Raw genomic sequence first — 16,966 nt, 5'->3', positions numbered from 1 at the left:
AATAAAACACGATAACTGGAAATAACGTGAGGAGAAAAAGACCTCACTGGTTTCCTAAATATTAAAAATAATTTTTCTTACATGTAGAGTCCTGAAACTTAGCTATATGACTTCCACCTCATAGATTGGAGAAATTAGTTTAAACAAAGATGAATTTGCCAAAGGAAATTCAATTCTAGAAGAACTATGTCCAAAAGGTCTAAAAACCAAGCCATTTACTTAACTAAGAAGCTACTTGGACAATTGAGTCAATTCTTAGGTAAATAAATCATAGTTTTGCTTTAAAATGCTACTAAGAGCCTGCAAATACAAGAAAACAAAATTTATTACTCACTAAAATTCTTAGAATGTGACAAAAAAAGTAAGCTCCAAACTATATTAACATTAAATATAATCCAGACAGAAGTATTTTAAATGTCATCTTCAGTGGTATTATTTATTATAGAACAATGTTGCTACTACTCACTAGGTGGCTTTCGCACTGCCTTGAACTGTAATAGTCAGGATAGGTATCCAAGTTCCTCTGTATTCAAATGCTGGTAGTAGAGTAACACCTCCACCAATCCCCACCATTCCTGAGCTGGCTGGTGCTGAGACTGGGCCACCAACATTATTGTTTCCTATCAGATAAGGAGGAATAGTAAAGACAACAATGTATTAGTTATTATCAATACAAGTCAATACATTCCAACTCAGACTTGAAGACCCTGTGCTATCAAAACAAGTGTGACACCTATAAATGACTTTTCTAATTCTCGTTTACTCAGAGCACCTATTCCTTTAAAATATTACTTCATTTTTTAAATATAAAAATCACTAGAGAGCCTAGGCAGATAGCTCTATTGGCAAAGCATTTGTCACACAAGCATGGGGACCCAAGTTTGTCCCCAGTACCACATAAGATTTATACAAATCTCAAACAGTGGAAATTAGTTTATACTGAACCTCACAGTAAATGAACAAAACCCAGCAACTCAAAGGAGAAGCTCCAATAGGAATAAACTGATGGATATGCCTGAGTTCGCTCCCCAATACACACACAAAAAAAACCTGGACTTGGTGATACACATCTGCAGTCCCAGCAGTAGGAGGCAGAAATAGGCAGATCCCAGTGGCCCACCAGCCCCGTCTACTCAAAGAGCCTCAGGTCCCAGTGAGAGGGCTGTCTCAAAATACAAGGTGGACAGTTCTGGAAAATGACAACCAAGGTTGACCTCTGGCCTACACACACACACACACACACACACACCAGCCTATGCCTGCACATATATGAACACATACAGAGTTATAAGAACAGACAAAGCCACAAATTTTTAAAACTTTATTTTCACCTTCCATAAGAGGTCTTATATAAAGAGTTAAAAGGCTATTCATCAGGTATATCAAAGTCATAGTCAAAGACGATAAACGAAACAAGAAGCTATATACTGATTTCCAAAAAATTGAAATCATGTGAGTCAGTTTCTATTAAGATATTAAGACCTCCCAAAGAGTAAATGTCTACACTCTTTTAAAGAATTCAACAAAGACTTTTTCTAAAATGAAGACTAAAAACATTCGCCCTTGTATAATCAGAGGAAATAAAAGTATATCAGACAGAAAAATCTATTAGAAAAAATAGTTTGTCGTGGTAGGGTCAAATTATTCTTTAATATTGAAAAAATCTTTACTCTCAATATACTCAGGTGTTCTAAGTTTATGTAGGCACAAGATTTCTCTCCTAACAGTGAGTACTGTAAACCGACGGGAAAAACGAAGACAAATCTGAATACAACATTACCAGCTTGGTTGGCTATGGCAGGGTTTCCAGTAGGAGGGACGAGAAACAAAGACTGGATAAAGGAGCCCAGTGCATTCACAATGTCTCGGAAAACCTTGGTGGAATGCTGCTTCATGTCATACGACTGACAAAATGACCTGCAAAGTAATTTTAAACATTTATGGGAAAAGAACTTTAATGTATTATATTATTCACAATTTAAAAGCAAATAATACTGCTTAGCAGTTACAGTTCCATATTTAGTGTCATTTATCACACCTGAGTGGTTTCTCTAACTTGGGTTAGAGACAAAGGTTTGAATTCAAGTCAAGTCAAAACAAAACAACAACAAAAAGAAAAGTCTTATTGGCTGTATTTGCCTAGTAAATCATGTCAGCATTTGTCACCCAGGTGTCTGACCTCTCCCAGTTCTTTCCCCAGCGTCTACCTGGTGCTGTCACACACAAACACCATTTTCTTGGATAAGCATCACTAATACTTATGAATAGATCCTCAGCTCTTCCCAACTCAGCACAGTTATTGAGCTTGCCAGCTAACAGAACATTGTTGTGGCCTTACCTTAATAACTGAGGCTGCACACAGAGCCTGTGTATCGATTCCACTGCAACAGCTCGCAGCCACTGTGGTTTATCTGCATCCAGAAACTTCACCAGAAGAGACAGAAATATTTCACACTCAGTTACCTAAAAAAAGAACAGGATTTTTAAACACTTGGTTGAGTCAAAAAGAAATGATAATAATGTTGTCAAATCATGTTATGAGTAACTGGGATAAAATGGAGAAGGAGAGGAGTTCGCTGAAAACAACACAGCTTCTCTAACTGAGGACCTGCTAGACAGATGTGCTGTCTCTAACCCTTACTTTTGGAAAACATGGCACACCATGCTCTTGCCTCTCTAGTCCTATGAACTGTTCACAGATGTGCGGTCTGCCCTGCGGTAATACTCTACATGTTTATACAACTGGATGTCTAAAAAACAAAGGGACAATTTGTTGTGATAATGCAAGTCTATAATCCCAGCACTCAGGAAGGAGGAGTAGGAGCTAGCCTGGGCTACAACAGCAAGGTCTGTCTCAAAAAACAAAAGAGAACAGAAACACAATGAGAAATGTGCAGCAGCTGAGGGACACACAGACACAGGCAGGTGAAGCACTTAGCACAGGGCCTGGTGCTACTACACTGAGCATAGGTTCTCACTGCTGCTAGTAACACACTTTTTCTTTTCTAATTTTATATATGCAAGTGTGTTACTTGCATGTATATCTGTGCACCACATGCATGCATGCATGCTGTCTGTGGTAGTCAGAAGTGTGCATCGGATCCACTGGAATTAGAGTTATAGAAAATTGTGAGCTCCCACGTAGAAGCTGCAAACTGAGTCATCTCTCCAGCCCCAATGTAGACTTTATCCTTAACAACTTCTTTATATAGTAATATGGCGAAAGCACACCATGCATTGATGGGGGAAATTCTTCCATGTATGTGTTTGTCTTATTGGTTGATAAAGCACTGTTGGCCAACAGGGAAACAAGATAGGTGGGACTTGGAGTTGAGGAGGATTCTGGGAAATGTAGTAAAGAGTAGAAAGTCATCATGTGATCCCGGGAAGAGAAGACACATGAGGCTGGCGTCCTAAGTAAGATAAGACCTTATAGAAATATATATATATATATAAGTGGTTATGGGTTAATACTTAAGACAGAAATAGCCAATGAGAAGCCCCGGACATTGGCTGACAGCTTTGTAATTAATAGAGTCTCTGTGTGTTATTTGGGGTTGATGAGGCTCTGGGGTTGACCAGGCTGGCGGGAAGAATGCTCGTTACAATGCATTGTTTCCTACATGCATGACAACTGAATGACAGACAAAAATGAACCAGTATAAAGGTAAATGGATTACTCCTGTTACTTATTAGTCAGGTAAACAGCAGGAACTATGGAAGGTGAAAATGAAACTGACCTTGAGATTACTAAATCAAAATGGATTCTTGCTGCATGCAGCTAGTAACTAGATGCTTCAGTTGTGAATGCCCAAAAATGAGGCAAGAAACTGAGGAATAAAGTAGCCTTCAATATTTTAATCACAGCAATCAGGAGGGAGAGACAGTTGAATGAATCTCTGCGAGTTCAAGGCCAGCCTGGTCTAGAGTGAGGTTTATGACAGCCTCCAAAGCTACAGAGAAACCCTGTCTTCAAAAAAAAAACAAAGAGAAAGGGAGCTGGGCAATGGTGGTACATGCCTTTAACCCCTGCATTTGGGAGGCAGAGGCAAGTGGATTTCTATGAGTTCAAAGCCAGCCTGGTCTACAAAGCAAGTTCCAGGATGGCCAGGGTTGTTAAACGAAATCCTACCTCAAAAAATAAAAAACAAAAACAGGTGAAATATTAAACTGAATAAACAGTTAAGAACCCATTCCTAAGCCAGACATTGGTGGCACAAACCTTTAATCCCAGCCACTCAGGAGTCAGAGGCAGGAGGATCTCTGTGAGTTCGAGACCAGCCTGGTCTACAAGAGTGAGTTCCAGGACAGCCTCCAAAGCCACAGAGAAACCCTGTCTCGAAAAACAAAAACAAACAAAAAAGAACCCATTCATAAAGAAAATCAAGGTCAGACTAGAGATATGGTAGTTACTTTGGGTTAAAGTTAATTGATTTTTATAAACTCCTTAAGGGCACTTTCAAGAAAAAAGGAACTGGGCCAACACTATTAGTGATCCCAAAGGCAAAGACGTTCCCAGGTCAGAAGATTAAAAGAAGCCAAGTGCAGCTATATTTTATCTACAGGTAGTTTCCTCTATTTACTCTAGTATGGAAAGAGAACTAACTGACAATCACCTCTGAGCTACCCAGAAAGATCTGCTACTTACTAGTGGGACAAAGTGGTTGTTAAACACGTTGGAGTTCCCTGAGACCAAGTGTGTGAGTGTGTGAGGTCAGACATATTTTCATAATACTATTATGATTTGTAACTTTCAATGTAGTTAACACTTGATCTGATAGTACGAAAGCAATGGCATTAAAACAGTGAATGTCTTGGCATGAATCATGGACGCAAAATCAAATTATACTAGTGTCACTGTATCTTCACTGCCATACACAATTAAAAGAGGCATACATATATAGTATTTTAACACACACACACATGTTTTTTCTAAAAACACTCTAATGCTTAGTTTCCACTGTCAACTTGATTGACTTAACAGACACGTAAGGCATTCATGGGGTACATATTTGGGTACATGTGTGAGGGTCCCATAGAGAACTGACTAAGAAGGAGAGTTCAACTTGCATGTGGGTGACACATGCAACAAAAGCTGGGAGCCCAGACGAAATAAAAGGGAGATGGAGGAGGCCTGACGTCACAGGCCTGATCACAGCCTCCTGGGAGGCCTGACGTCACAGGCCTGATCACAGCCTCCTGGGAGGCCTGACGTCACAGGCCTGATCACAGCCTCCTGGGAGGCCTGACGTCACAGGCCTGATCACAGCCTCCTGGGAGGCCTGACGTCACAGGCCTGATCACAGCCTCCTGGGAGGCCTGACGTCACAGGCCTGATCACAGCCTCCTGGCTACTGTGAGGTAAGCAGCCTTTTGTGACACGCCCACAACCATGGCATTTCTGCCTAATTAGGATCAAGACCTTGGAAACCCTGAGGTAAAAAGGGAGTCTTCCCTCCTTTAAGTTGTCAGAGAGACAAGACACTAACACACAGCACATGCAATTATATGTGCAAACATGTTTGGAAATTAACGCTTACCAAAAGACTGTAAAACTGCTTGATCAGAACAGACACCACTCTCAGCAAACGCATGCAGATGGGAAAGTACGGTTTTTCCACTGGTGCAGGAGAAGATGATGTGCTGGAACCTTGTCTGAATTTTATGTTTGGAGAAAAGAGCTTGATCACAAGAGGGCACACCCTTTCTTTGAGGAGGAAACTGAATTCCTGATGCTATTTGCAAAGGAAAAGAAGAATTCATTTAGCTTGTGGTAATACTTCTGAAGCACAGTCACACTAATGAGATGATCGTAAGTAATCTAATTATCACTGCACATTTTGGTGGTAAGTTTTGTTCTAACAACTTTAGAACGTATATAATGCACTCTGCTTACTCTCCCCCCCCTTCTCTTATTACCCCCCACCTTTGCCACGCTCCCCCCTTCCTTTTCCTTACAAACCCCTTTCCCATATTCATTGCCTTTTCTTTGTTTTCTTGTTTCCCAAAGAGTTTTTAAACTAGTACCATTGTGTGATCTGGGTTTGAAAATATCAATTAAGGATTGGGCACTCACTATTGGGTATACAACTGGACAGGACTACTGCCCCCCTCCCAGAATCTGAGCATTGCCAATAATCAGTCAGCAGTAAGGTCTCATGTGGCCCTTGTCATACTTTATACACGGGTTTGAAATGTGCACTGTTCTTGAATGGACTAAACACAAAATGGAAATATTTCAAGAAGGTGCTGTTAAGAAATGTCTTATTTTGGGAGCTGGAGAGATAATTTCACAGTTAAGTGCACTGGTTCTGATTCTGATTTTTGGTTTTGAGCCCAGGTTTGTTTCCCAGCACCCACATACTGACTAACAACCATCTGTAACTGACGCCCTCTTCTGGCCTCCATGGACACTGCATGCACAGGGTACACAAACGCACACAGGGATAAATACCCAAGCACATTAAAAAGGGAAAGAAAGGCAAAAGAAACGGCTTACTTTCACATTTCTTTCCTAAGTTCAAGGCCTGGGGAAGTCTACACAAATAAGTTTCTAAATTTATTCTAATTATAAAATTTTAAATTGTTGGGGGCAAGAAAGACAGGAAGACAGACAGAAAAACAGTAAATCAAAACCATGACTATGACCCTTGTGCTCAGGAGACTGAGGCGGTTGCATGTATAAAACTCTTGCCAAAAAAGAACAAAAACACCACCAAGAAAAACATATCTTAAACTCTCAAAGATAAAACAAACACCAAATCTCACAAAATAGTTTGGTCTGAAGCCTAAGGCTATGTCTTTGCATCTTCCAACAGGGAAGAAAAGTACATGTTGACTTCGGGACAAGACAGCGTCAATTGGCTTACTTGTAGAAAGACTTGAGGAAAGTCATTGAGGACGGACTCCAGCAGCTCAAGGCCGAAAGTCCGAGTCATTTCCGTCATGCCAACTAGCCAGTAGGGGGCGTCAGCGTTCACCAACTGACAGAGGTCCTGGGAAGCAATTAGTGTCATAGGTCACAATAAAATATGGCTTCTACAACTTACAGTTTATAAAACTACAGCAAAGCAAACCTATTTTTTTTTTAAGATTAAGCATCAGAAATTCAAATTTTGATAAATTATACTTTCAAAAGATTCTGGTAAACCTCTGTAGAAGCACGTAACTATAGCCAATAAGCAGATAACTACAGATAAGCATTATTCTAAGATTAGAATAGACTTCTAATCTTACTGTACTTAAAATGACTTAAAAGTCAGGCCAACTCGCCGGGCAGTGGTGGTGCACGCCTTTAATCCCAGCACTCGGGAGGCAGAGGCAGGCGGATCTCTGTGAGTTCGAGGCCAGGCTGGACCAACAACCTCCAAAACAATACAGAGAAACCCTGTCTCGTAAAACCAACAACAACAACAAAAAAAAGTCAGGCCAACTCATGTAACTTATTTGTGTATCAGTTTACATCAAGTAGACAGCAAATTTATTACTGAAACCTTTCTCAGTAAAGGAATGTTTTTGTAGATTAGTCACCCCTATATACCTATTTTTCTACCTTAAAGTGAGACAGCATTTCACCATGTTAGTGAGGTGTACCGCAGATGAAGAAGTCTTTCTTCAGTTTTTAAGAACTACTTTAATACTAATTTTGACATACTCAATATTAAAATAAAATTAAAAACCCTACACAAAACTACATGCTACAATAAACATTACATTTGTCAACTGAGATACCTGGAAAAGCATATATGCATCTTTAGCGCAAGGCTTCAGGGTGCTCACAGACCTTCGGTTACTGTTTCCTTGGACCAGCACTGGTGGCTCTATGTCTGCAATCAAAACAGGCCAGGCATGGGAGGAAGCACATACTAACCCCTCAGCAAATCATATACTCTCCTTAAAATGTGTCCGTCTTAATCCAGTAATTTCAGAACTATGTCTCCAAAGTGAAAAATGTATATTTTTACACAAAATACCATAAGAATTACTCTTCATTTTCTTCCATACACTTTAATAAACTTGATCTGCCATGATAACTATGAGTCATGGTTGCACCAGCTAAGAATCAGCTACAAAGTTTTCTCTTCCTGCTCACAGCATTTGTTTTAAACACTAATAATTTGGGCACAATTCATTGGGCTGACGTCATAGTCTGTGGGCGAAGGTGATTGATGCCAAACCCGAAGACCTGCATTTGATGGCCAGGATCCACACAGTGGAAAACAAGAGCTAATTCTCACAAGTCATTCTCTGACCTCCATATGTGTGCTAAGGTATGTACTTGTGGACATGTGTATACACACACACACACACACACACACACACACACACAAAAGCATGCATGTGAGTTTATGAATTTGGGGTGATATTTGGTTTGGGGGTGCTTTTTTTTTGTTTATTTATTTTGGTTTTTCAAGACAGAGTTTCTTTGTGTAGCCCTGGCTATCCTGGATCTCACTCTGTAGACCAGGTTGGTCTTGAACTCATAGAGGACAGTCTATCTCTGCCTTGGAGTGCTGGAATTAAAGGCATTTGCTACCACTGCTGGACTATATTTTTTCCAAAATAGCATTTTTATTGATGAGATTTACTTATTTATGCACTTTATGTATATGGCTGTTTTGTCTTTATATACATTTGCACATCAGAACAGGGCATCGGATCCCATGGGACTACAGTTACAGACAGTTGTCAGCCACCATGTGGGTGCCTCTGGGAATTGAACTCAGGACCTCTAGAAGATCAGCCAGGGCTTTAACCACTGAATCATCTTTCCAGCCCCAATATTTTTTTAAAGATACTATTCTTTGTAAATTATGGCAGCCTTTAAAATAAGTGTTGATTGATAAATAAATGAAAGGGCTTCTTGGTATTTTTCTATATTATTAAACTAGAAGGTGCTAAATGGTATTTCAGCCTTTAGAGAAACATGGCTAAAAATACTGCTCCAGGAATTACACCAAGGTTATGAATATTAGACATTTTTGTTTGTTTGTCAGGAAATTTGTCAAGTTCACAAAAAAGTAAAGGAACTCATCACCCATCTAAACGTACATGCATACCTATGTATCTATAACTATGTGTGTATATGTGTGTGTAAGTTTTCAGGTGTTTTTGGAGTGTTTCTCTGAAACCCTATCTTGCTGGGCTCACCCTTGGGATCCTGTTGAGACCAGGGTTACAGATGTGCACATCTGTCTCCAAAGGAATAGAATGGCTGTGCTGTTCAGCTTCTGGGTGATACTAGTTCACAAGGAACCACTTTACCTTTGTGTCGCTCATCTTCGGCCACCATCCTCTCAAAGACCACAGTGACGACCTGCCGTACTGTGGCAGCGGCTGTATTATTTGTAATATTGTCCTTTGTGAAGTGGAGTCGAAAACAAAGAACAATTGCCTAGGGGGAAATGAAGAGCATGCACATTAGCCTATCAGATGAACCACAAGTAAAACCATTTGTTTCAGTTAGAAACTAAGTCCCACCTTTTCATAAAATAAACCTAAAAAACCTTCACACTTCAAAATAACTCAGTCTCAATAGATACATAGCTATGTAAGATTTGCTAAAATAGTTTAAAATATGTCTTTCCAAATGTGGTTCATTTAATGTGTGTAATAGTGTGTCATGCTTTATTTTCCCAGAATGACTTGCTTTAGAAATAGCAAGTATTCATGGCTGTTATATCACTAAGTCTTTAGAGAGGCACTCTGTAAACTACTAAACACATAAATAAAAGCACACTATTATTAAAAGGGTGCCACACTGCTCTCTTTAAACAGCAACTTGAATATTCCGAATGTCTGTAGACAGCTTGCATTCCGTACAGGTATAGGATTTCACGAGATACCTGATCCACATGGATTGTGCCCATCTTTATCACCCTCACATTCCCTTGTGCATCTCGACAGCCCCGCTCTTCCTCTCCCTGAGCCACAGATAACTGGTTTTTACTCACACTGACCACTCAGCATGTTCTACAGATTTATATCAAAGATTCGTGTGTTACGCCTTGCTTCTGGCTTCTTTTACTTAGAGCCCTATTCATGAAGTGTGTGTGCTATTGTCCTGTGTGTCAGTATGAGTTCCCTTTTTATTTCTGAGGAGGTTCCACTGTATGGCTGCGCTTAACCGTCTATTTGTGGATGGACATTTGGATAGTTTTCATTCTGGTGCTATTCACATTCAAATGTAGGTTTCTGTGAAGACAAACATTTTCATTTGCACTGAATAAATACCTAGGAAGGACATGGCTCGGTCACAGGGTAACACAGGTTTATTTATTTATTTTTTAAGAAACTGCTATTTTCTAAAGCAGATTTACATTTTGTTATTGTGTGTGTGATTTCAGAACTATCCTATCCTCAGCACTATTTGGATTGGTGCCCTTTATAGAGCGCAACTGTCCTAATGGCTACAACAACACTGTATGATTTTAGCTCAGTGCACTAGCAGACAGGAAGGTGAGAAGCCTCGCCATGCATCTGCTCGTCACCTTATCGTGAAGTGTTTAGAACATGCCAACTTTTCATTCAGTTACTGGAGAAGAACATGTGTGTCCTTTGTTAGATACCTGTCATTATTTTCCTCTCTCTACCCTGGGACTTATTTTATGGTTCATGGACCATAAAATCCAAACTCTGAGAAATGGTTACATATATACACCAGTAACACAAAGATCTTCTAAAAGTTTAATAGTATGAAAACATACCACTCTTGGAAAACTATGAAATGCTGTGCCTTATCAACTTATATCAAAAGTTTTAAAAAATGTAATTTTATGTGTCTGAGTGCTTTGCTTGCATGTAAACACATGGCCTGCATGCCTGGGGCCTGAGGAGGCCAGAGAGGGTGCTGGAGACCAAACCCAGTGCACAGCTAGTGTTCGTCCTCTCTCTCTCTCTCTCTCTCTCTCTCTCTCTCTCTCTCTCTCTCTCTCTCTCTCTCTCTCTCTCTCTCTCTCTCTCTCTCTCTAAGACAGGGTTTCTCAGTGTGTCCCTGGCTGTCCAAGAACCCATAGAGCTTTGCCTGCCTCTGCTTCCCTAGTGCCAGTATTAAAGGTATGCACCACCACCACCCAGCACAGCTTCTACTCTTAACCACTGGGCAATCTCTCCAATGCTCTTATATTCAAACTTTAAATGACATGGCTTTAAACAGCAAATCACTCTGTATTTCAACTTAAAAGTACATTATGTTGCTACACAGAAGCTTTCATGTTGATCAGTTTTATATTATACCTTTGTATTTGAATTTAAGTAGCAAATACTTCATTTTCAATAAGGTGGCATACTAAAATAAAACCTAAAATTACTTCTTTCTCTCTCTCTCTCTCTCTGTGTATGTGTGTATATGTGTGAGTGTGCATGTGTGTGTATGCACATGTGTATGAGTGTCTGGGCTCAGGAGCACGCAGTGTGCATGACTGTGTGAAAGCCAGTACCAAGCATCTTGTTTTTGAGATGGGGTCTCTCACTGGAACTTGCCTACTAGTCAAGACTGGCTTACCAATGATCCTCAGGGTGCTGGTTGGTGTTTTTCCATTTAACACAAGCTAGAGTAACCTAGCAAAAGGGAGCCTCAATTGAGGAATTGCCTCCATTAGATTGGTCAATGGGCATGTCTGTGAGCCATTTTCTTGATTAATGGTGGATGCATAGGGCCCACCCCCTGTGGATGTGTTCTATAAGAAAGCAGGCTGAGTAAGTCGTGGGGAGCAAGCCAGTAAACAGCATTCCTCCATGACCTGTTTCAGTTCCTGCCTTAAGCTTTCTTTGATGATGGACTATATAACCTGTCAGCTGAAAGAAATCCCTTCCTCCCCAAGCTGCTTTTGGTCACGGTGTTGATCACAGCAAAAGAAACCTAATTAGGACACCAAGGGATCCTCCTGTCTGTTTCCACACTGATTCATGAGGCACCGCACCCAGCTTTTCACATGGGAGGAAGAGATGCAACTCAGGTCCTCACGCTCATATGGCAAACCCTTTACTAACTGAACCGTCTCCCACACCCCAGCGCTCTTTCTTTAGAATGTTAATGGGTAACATTTTGTAAAGTTTAAATATATTTATTAGAATAATTTGATAGAAACCAAATGGAAGCCGGGTGTTGGTGGCACACGCCTTTAATCCCAGCACCCGGGAGGTAGAGGCAGGCGGATCTCTGTGAGTTCGAGGCTAGGCTGGACCGACAGCCTCCAAAACAGAGAAACTCTGTCTCGTAAAACCAAAAAAAAAAAAAAAAAAAAAAAAAAACCAAAAGAAACCAAATGGAACTATATACAAAAAAAAAGTATATAAAAAACTCTACTTAGCAGACAGGCACCTAGAAAAACAAAATGGTCATTATGCTCTAAGAACACCAAATTAATATCTAGAAAAGGTGAACATGCAAATCCACTTGAGCTATTATGCATAAGACTGTAGACTTCTCTCTTTTATAAACTATCCATCTTCAAAAGCACAAAAACTATGACAGAACTACTGAAAGTCCAAAACAAAGTTTTGCGTGGTAGTGCATGCCTTTAATCCTAGTACTTGGGAGGCAGAGGTAGGCGGATCTCTAGGAGTTTGATGACAGCCTCTGTCTAAGGTCCAGACCAACCAAGGTCTTTATCTCTCTCTCCTTTCTTTTTTCTTTTTTCTGTCTCAACAAACAAGTTCAAAGTACTCCTCAGAGAATAAAACCATTAGCTGATAACTGTGCATTTGTTACTTTCTGATTTACAGAAATAGTTCATGATTTTAAGAACTTCTTGAAGAGCTAACTATATAAGAGAACAAATGTTAATATTCCAAAGAGGGTGTAAAGGAAAGAAATAAAATCCAGCTATGAAACCTCATCCAGAATAAATGCTCAAAGGTTTTTGGCCACTTAAAGGGACAGACTTGAACTGTTAATTTACATAATACACACATGCAAATTAGCTTCAACACAGGAGCAATTACAGAGAGAGAACTACCTAAGTCAATTCGATTCAAGGCGTTTCCTTCCCCTTACTTCCCTTCTCCACCCCTGCCCTACATTTTCTCCTCTTCTTCCACCTATATTCATAGCTAAGCAGTGGCCAAAGGTTGGACAAGCAACCAAGCTTGAGTGATCCTCTAATGAGGAGGCCCCAAGGCTGCTAACACACTTTGTTGATATCACAATAACTGCAGAGATGTTAGCTGCTTTTCATCCCAAGGCTCCAGGCTTTTCTCATTAATTGGCCTATTCAAACACTATCTCCGAGCATCACAGATACCCATTAAGTATGTGTCTTACCTTAGAAAGTGCCTCATCATGAACTACTGTGTTGGTTGTTAAGAGAACAAGTACTGTTTGTAGTAGCTTAAGTTCTTCTAGGCTGTTCTCCATTAGCTGCCAAAGCATGTTAATTATGTTTCCAGCAGCAGTCTGTCAATCAGAAGGTGGAACACAGAGTCAACTCAGATCTGAGAGATGATAGAGAACATAGTCATGGTAATATTTTTTTCTTACTTTCCATCACCAAGTCAGGTATAAACAAACTACATTTATGAGCAACACATTATCAATTCAGATAATCTACACTTTAAAACATGAATTATATGAAATAACTATTCTGTGACACTGAAATTGGCTTGATTCTAAAACCAGCTCCTGTGTTACAGAACTATACCTTCTTAGATGACAAGTCACACAAGAAATGCATTTAATCCTTAATGCTAACTTTATTTTGAAATTATCATATTTCATAAAAGTGCTTCACAGTCGATATCAGCTGTGCTTCAGTCTTCCCCATGGAAGCTGCTGATACGACTCTGAATAGGCAGCTCAGATCAAATCTGAGACCTACCTCAGACACCACCTCATGTGACATCAGTCTCTGAATGGCGGCCAGACACAGCTGAGTGATCTTGGGCTCCTTGGTCCCACACCCCATGAGGAAAGGCTGCACAACTTCTGAGCTGTTCTCCTTCAGAGCTGTATTCAGAAAACATGTAAGGTATTGGAGCTATTCATAATCAGAATATCTGTCTACATATTTACTGTCTATGATGATTGTTCTGATGTAAAATAACATCCAAATGGAAACAAACAGTAAGAACTTAAGAACTCCATATAGTACAGTCTTTACCTCACCCACAGGCTTCCCAGGCTTTCTCTATAAACATCTGCTATAAACTCTTGAGAACATGGATTCTCATGAGTTTAGAAATCATCATTTCTTAATGTGGTACGGGAGGGAAATGACAAGAATTTGTATTATAGAGCAGCAAGAATTATTAAAATCATATGTACATCATGTCCTCCACAGTTCATTAGCACTCTAGATCATTTGTATATGCTGTGAATGTAGCTCTAATTTTTTCATGAAACACACTTTTTAACAACAATAGCATTATCCTTACTACGGAAAGAGTACTTTAAATTAACTACTGGAATACAGAAACTTTTATTCCAAATCTTAATTTAACTTCTACCAACTCTAGAAGTTTTAAAGTAGCAACAAAAACATAGATTACAATACATACAATTGAATTCAATCAACCAATTAAACTTATAACATGAAATTTAAAACTTGCTTAAGGGCAAAAAAAGACAAAACAAGTTTGTCACATTCAGAGAAACTGAATAAATAACATGGAATTCTAAGAAAGGGAACATTAAACATAGGAGTCTGATAGCTGTTTTCAAGGAAACAAAACTCATAGGCATTTTTTTCAAAAGAACTTGAAAAAAAGCCATTTATCATCACTATTGAAAGGGAAAACCCACTTCAGCCATTGTTTCTTTCTTGGTGTTTGCAGTACCAGGTATGAATTTGCTGTTATGGAGCAGGCCTCAAATTCAATAAAAAAAGAGTTGATTTCACCCTTAATGGCTGTGCCACTGTTGCAGTTAGGCCTGTCCTGCCTGGAAGACCAGCACTGTAGACTGCAGGAGTCACAGCTGGGAGGAGACTTTTCTTCCCCAGCAGTCTATACAGCACAGACAGACAGCCAGAAGAGAAGCTCCCAGCTCAGGTCCAGCTTGATTTCTTTATACATCACAACCAAGCTGTGTGCATTTTCACCATCCAGTCCTATCAACTAGCTCTGGTGGGCAACCAAAAACAGTGACAAGAGCTTGTACTGTTTCGGGGCCTCTGGGGGCTCCCTGACAAACAACTCCTAAGGAGATTCTCACACCTGGCACTGGGTTTTGTTTAACAACCGTGGGCTTTTAGAAGCAATATTACTTAGACATTCAGGGATCAATCTCCCTTCTCACTCCCTCACCGATATTTAAATTGCCTTACAAACAGTAAGTTTCCATAAGGGTTTTTCATGCATCCTTAGTTTTGGTCGACCCTGAGCTCTTTCTTCCCCATGTCCTATTCCTGCTTTGCACACCACTCCCCCAATTCCTCATCTGTTTTCATATCATCTGTGTTCAGCTACCCTCCCTCCCTATGGCAACCTCCACTCAAACGGACCCTTTTTAGTTTGTTGTATCAGATTCTCAACCAATGGGTCAAATGACCCTTTTACGGGAGTTGCCTAAAACCACTAAAAAACACAGATTACAATTCATAACAATAGCAAAATTACAGTTATGAAGTAGCAACGAAATGTTATAGTCGGGGTCAGCACACTAGGAGGCACTGTATTAAAAGGATGGCAGGATTAGGAAGGTTGAGAACTACTGCCTTAGGTTAAACACACAACTCTAAAGATTTCTAGGTAGGATCCATGAGAGACAGAACATGTGGCATTTCTCTTTCTGAGCCTGGGTTACCTCATGCAATACAATTTTTTTTCTACTTTCCATCCATTTACCTGCAAATTTTGAGTAGTTTTTTATTCCTGTTTTACTTAGTATTTTTGACATTTATCCATTATATAACAGTTTGTATCTTTTAAAGAATACTTATATATCCTGTCAAATGAATTTTAGTGTCTATCATTTTAAATTGTCTTTGAGAATTTCACACATGTATTTAGTGTTTTGTTTTGGTTTTGATAATATGAACCTTTTACTCTCTACAATTCCTCCCGAATTTCTCTTTTTCCAGTTCCCCTCCCAACTTCACACCCCTTTACACGGACCATGGGTCAAATCAGTGCTGTCTTTATGTCCAGGGGTTAGGACCATCCACCAGAGCATGGGCAACCTAATGGAGATGACTTCCCTCAAGAAAAGTGACTTTGCACAGCAGCTTTCAACTGAGTTCTTATAATATTTATGTCTGAGAGCAGTGGGGACAGGGTGTGATACATATGTGTCATTTAGGGAGGGGCATGTCACAGGTATTCATTCTCTGTACTCTGACTGTCTGTGGCCCTCTGTATTAATTGACCTGTAATTTCGTTTTTTCTTTACAGCTGAACATACCAGCTACTTAGTTGTTCTGAACAGAACTACTATTTTGCCTCCCACTGATCCTCACTTTGTTGGCCATGATGACTGCAAAGACGCCCCAGCACTTAAGCACAGATGAAATGTGCATGAGGCATCTTCATTTTCTTTGCCAGGCAGTCTGGCATTGGGATGGGAGAGGACTGCGAGGCCACCAGGGCTGCTCTGCGGGGCAGTCTTGTAGTTCTTGGAGGAAATGCTGTGAGGGGTCTTAGAGCAGTAGCATCTGCTGCAATCAGACTTTCAGCTCCTTATCACTACACAGTAGCATCTGCTGCAATCAGACTTTCAGCTCCTTATCACTGCACAGCACACACTTTGCTTTCTTGTTGCTCTTACAACCAGTGTTAGGCATCAGGATCTAGACCCCAAACCTTCTCCATACCTAACTGCCAACAGTTGCGCATTTCACAGTTACACTTAATTGTGACACACCAGTTTGACTAGTGCCACGTGAACCCTTTTTGATAATGCTGGACTTCACAAGGAGTATGATGGCAACCATGATTGCCAGGAGACAATGGGCCAGAGAAAGTCCCTGTAGTCTCTATGATCAGACAACACTGCATGTGTACCCCCACATAACACCAGGCTGGTTTATGC

General features: G+C 40.1%; 1 protein-coding gene across 5 annotated transcripts in view; it reads right to left on the bottom strand.

The window, feature by feature from the left end:
- Mon2 (MON2 homolog, regulator of endosome-to-Golgi trafficking) overlaps positions 1 to 16,966 on the bottom strand; it is a 68,245-nt gene that overhangs the window by 38,871 nt on the left and 12,408 nt on the right. For all 5 annotated transcript variants that reach the window (XM_040754787.1, XM_040754789.1, XM_040754788.1 and 2 more), the window contains 9 exons: positions 13,818 to 13,945; positions 13,265 to 13,396; positions 9,265 to 9,394; positions 7,732 to 7,826; positions 6,870 to 6,995; positions 5,541 to 5,735; positions 2,339 to 2,463; positions 1,781 to 1,917; positions 467 to 620 (listed from right to left, as the gene is read on the bottom strand). In XM_040754787.1, the coding sequence (XP_040610721.1) occupies positions 467 to 620; positions 1,781 to 1,917; positions 2,339 to 2,463; positions 5,541 to 5,735; positions 6,870 to 6,995; positions 7,732 to 7,826; positions 9,265 to 9,394; positions 13,265 to 13,396; positions 13,818 to 13,945 (1,222 nt within the window). The remainder of the gene's footprint in view (positions 1 to 466; positions 621 to 1,780; positions 1,918 to 2,338; positions 2,464 to 5,540; positions 5,736 to 6,869; positions 6,996 to 7,731; positions 7,827 to 9,264; positions 9,395 to 13,264; positions 13,397 to 13,817; positions 13,946 to 16,966) is intronic.

This window comes from Mesocricetus auratus, unplaced genomic scaffold, assembly GCF_017639785.1.
Source record: "Mesocricetus auratus isolate SY011 unplaced genomic scaffold, BCM_Maur_2.0 Super-Scaffold_100011, whole genome shotgun sequence".
NCBI lineage: Eukaryota > Metazoa > Chordata > Mammalia > Rodentia > Cricetidae > Mesocricetus > Mesocricetus auratus.
Note: the sequence above shows the minus strand (reverse complement) of the source record. Positions and strands in the feature narration are given on the sequence as shown.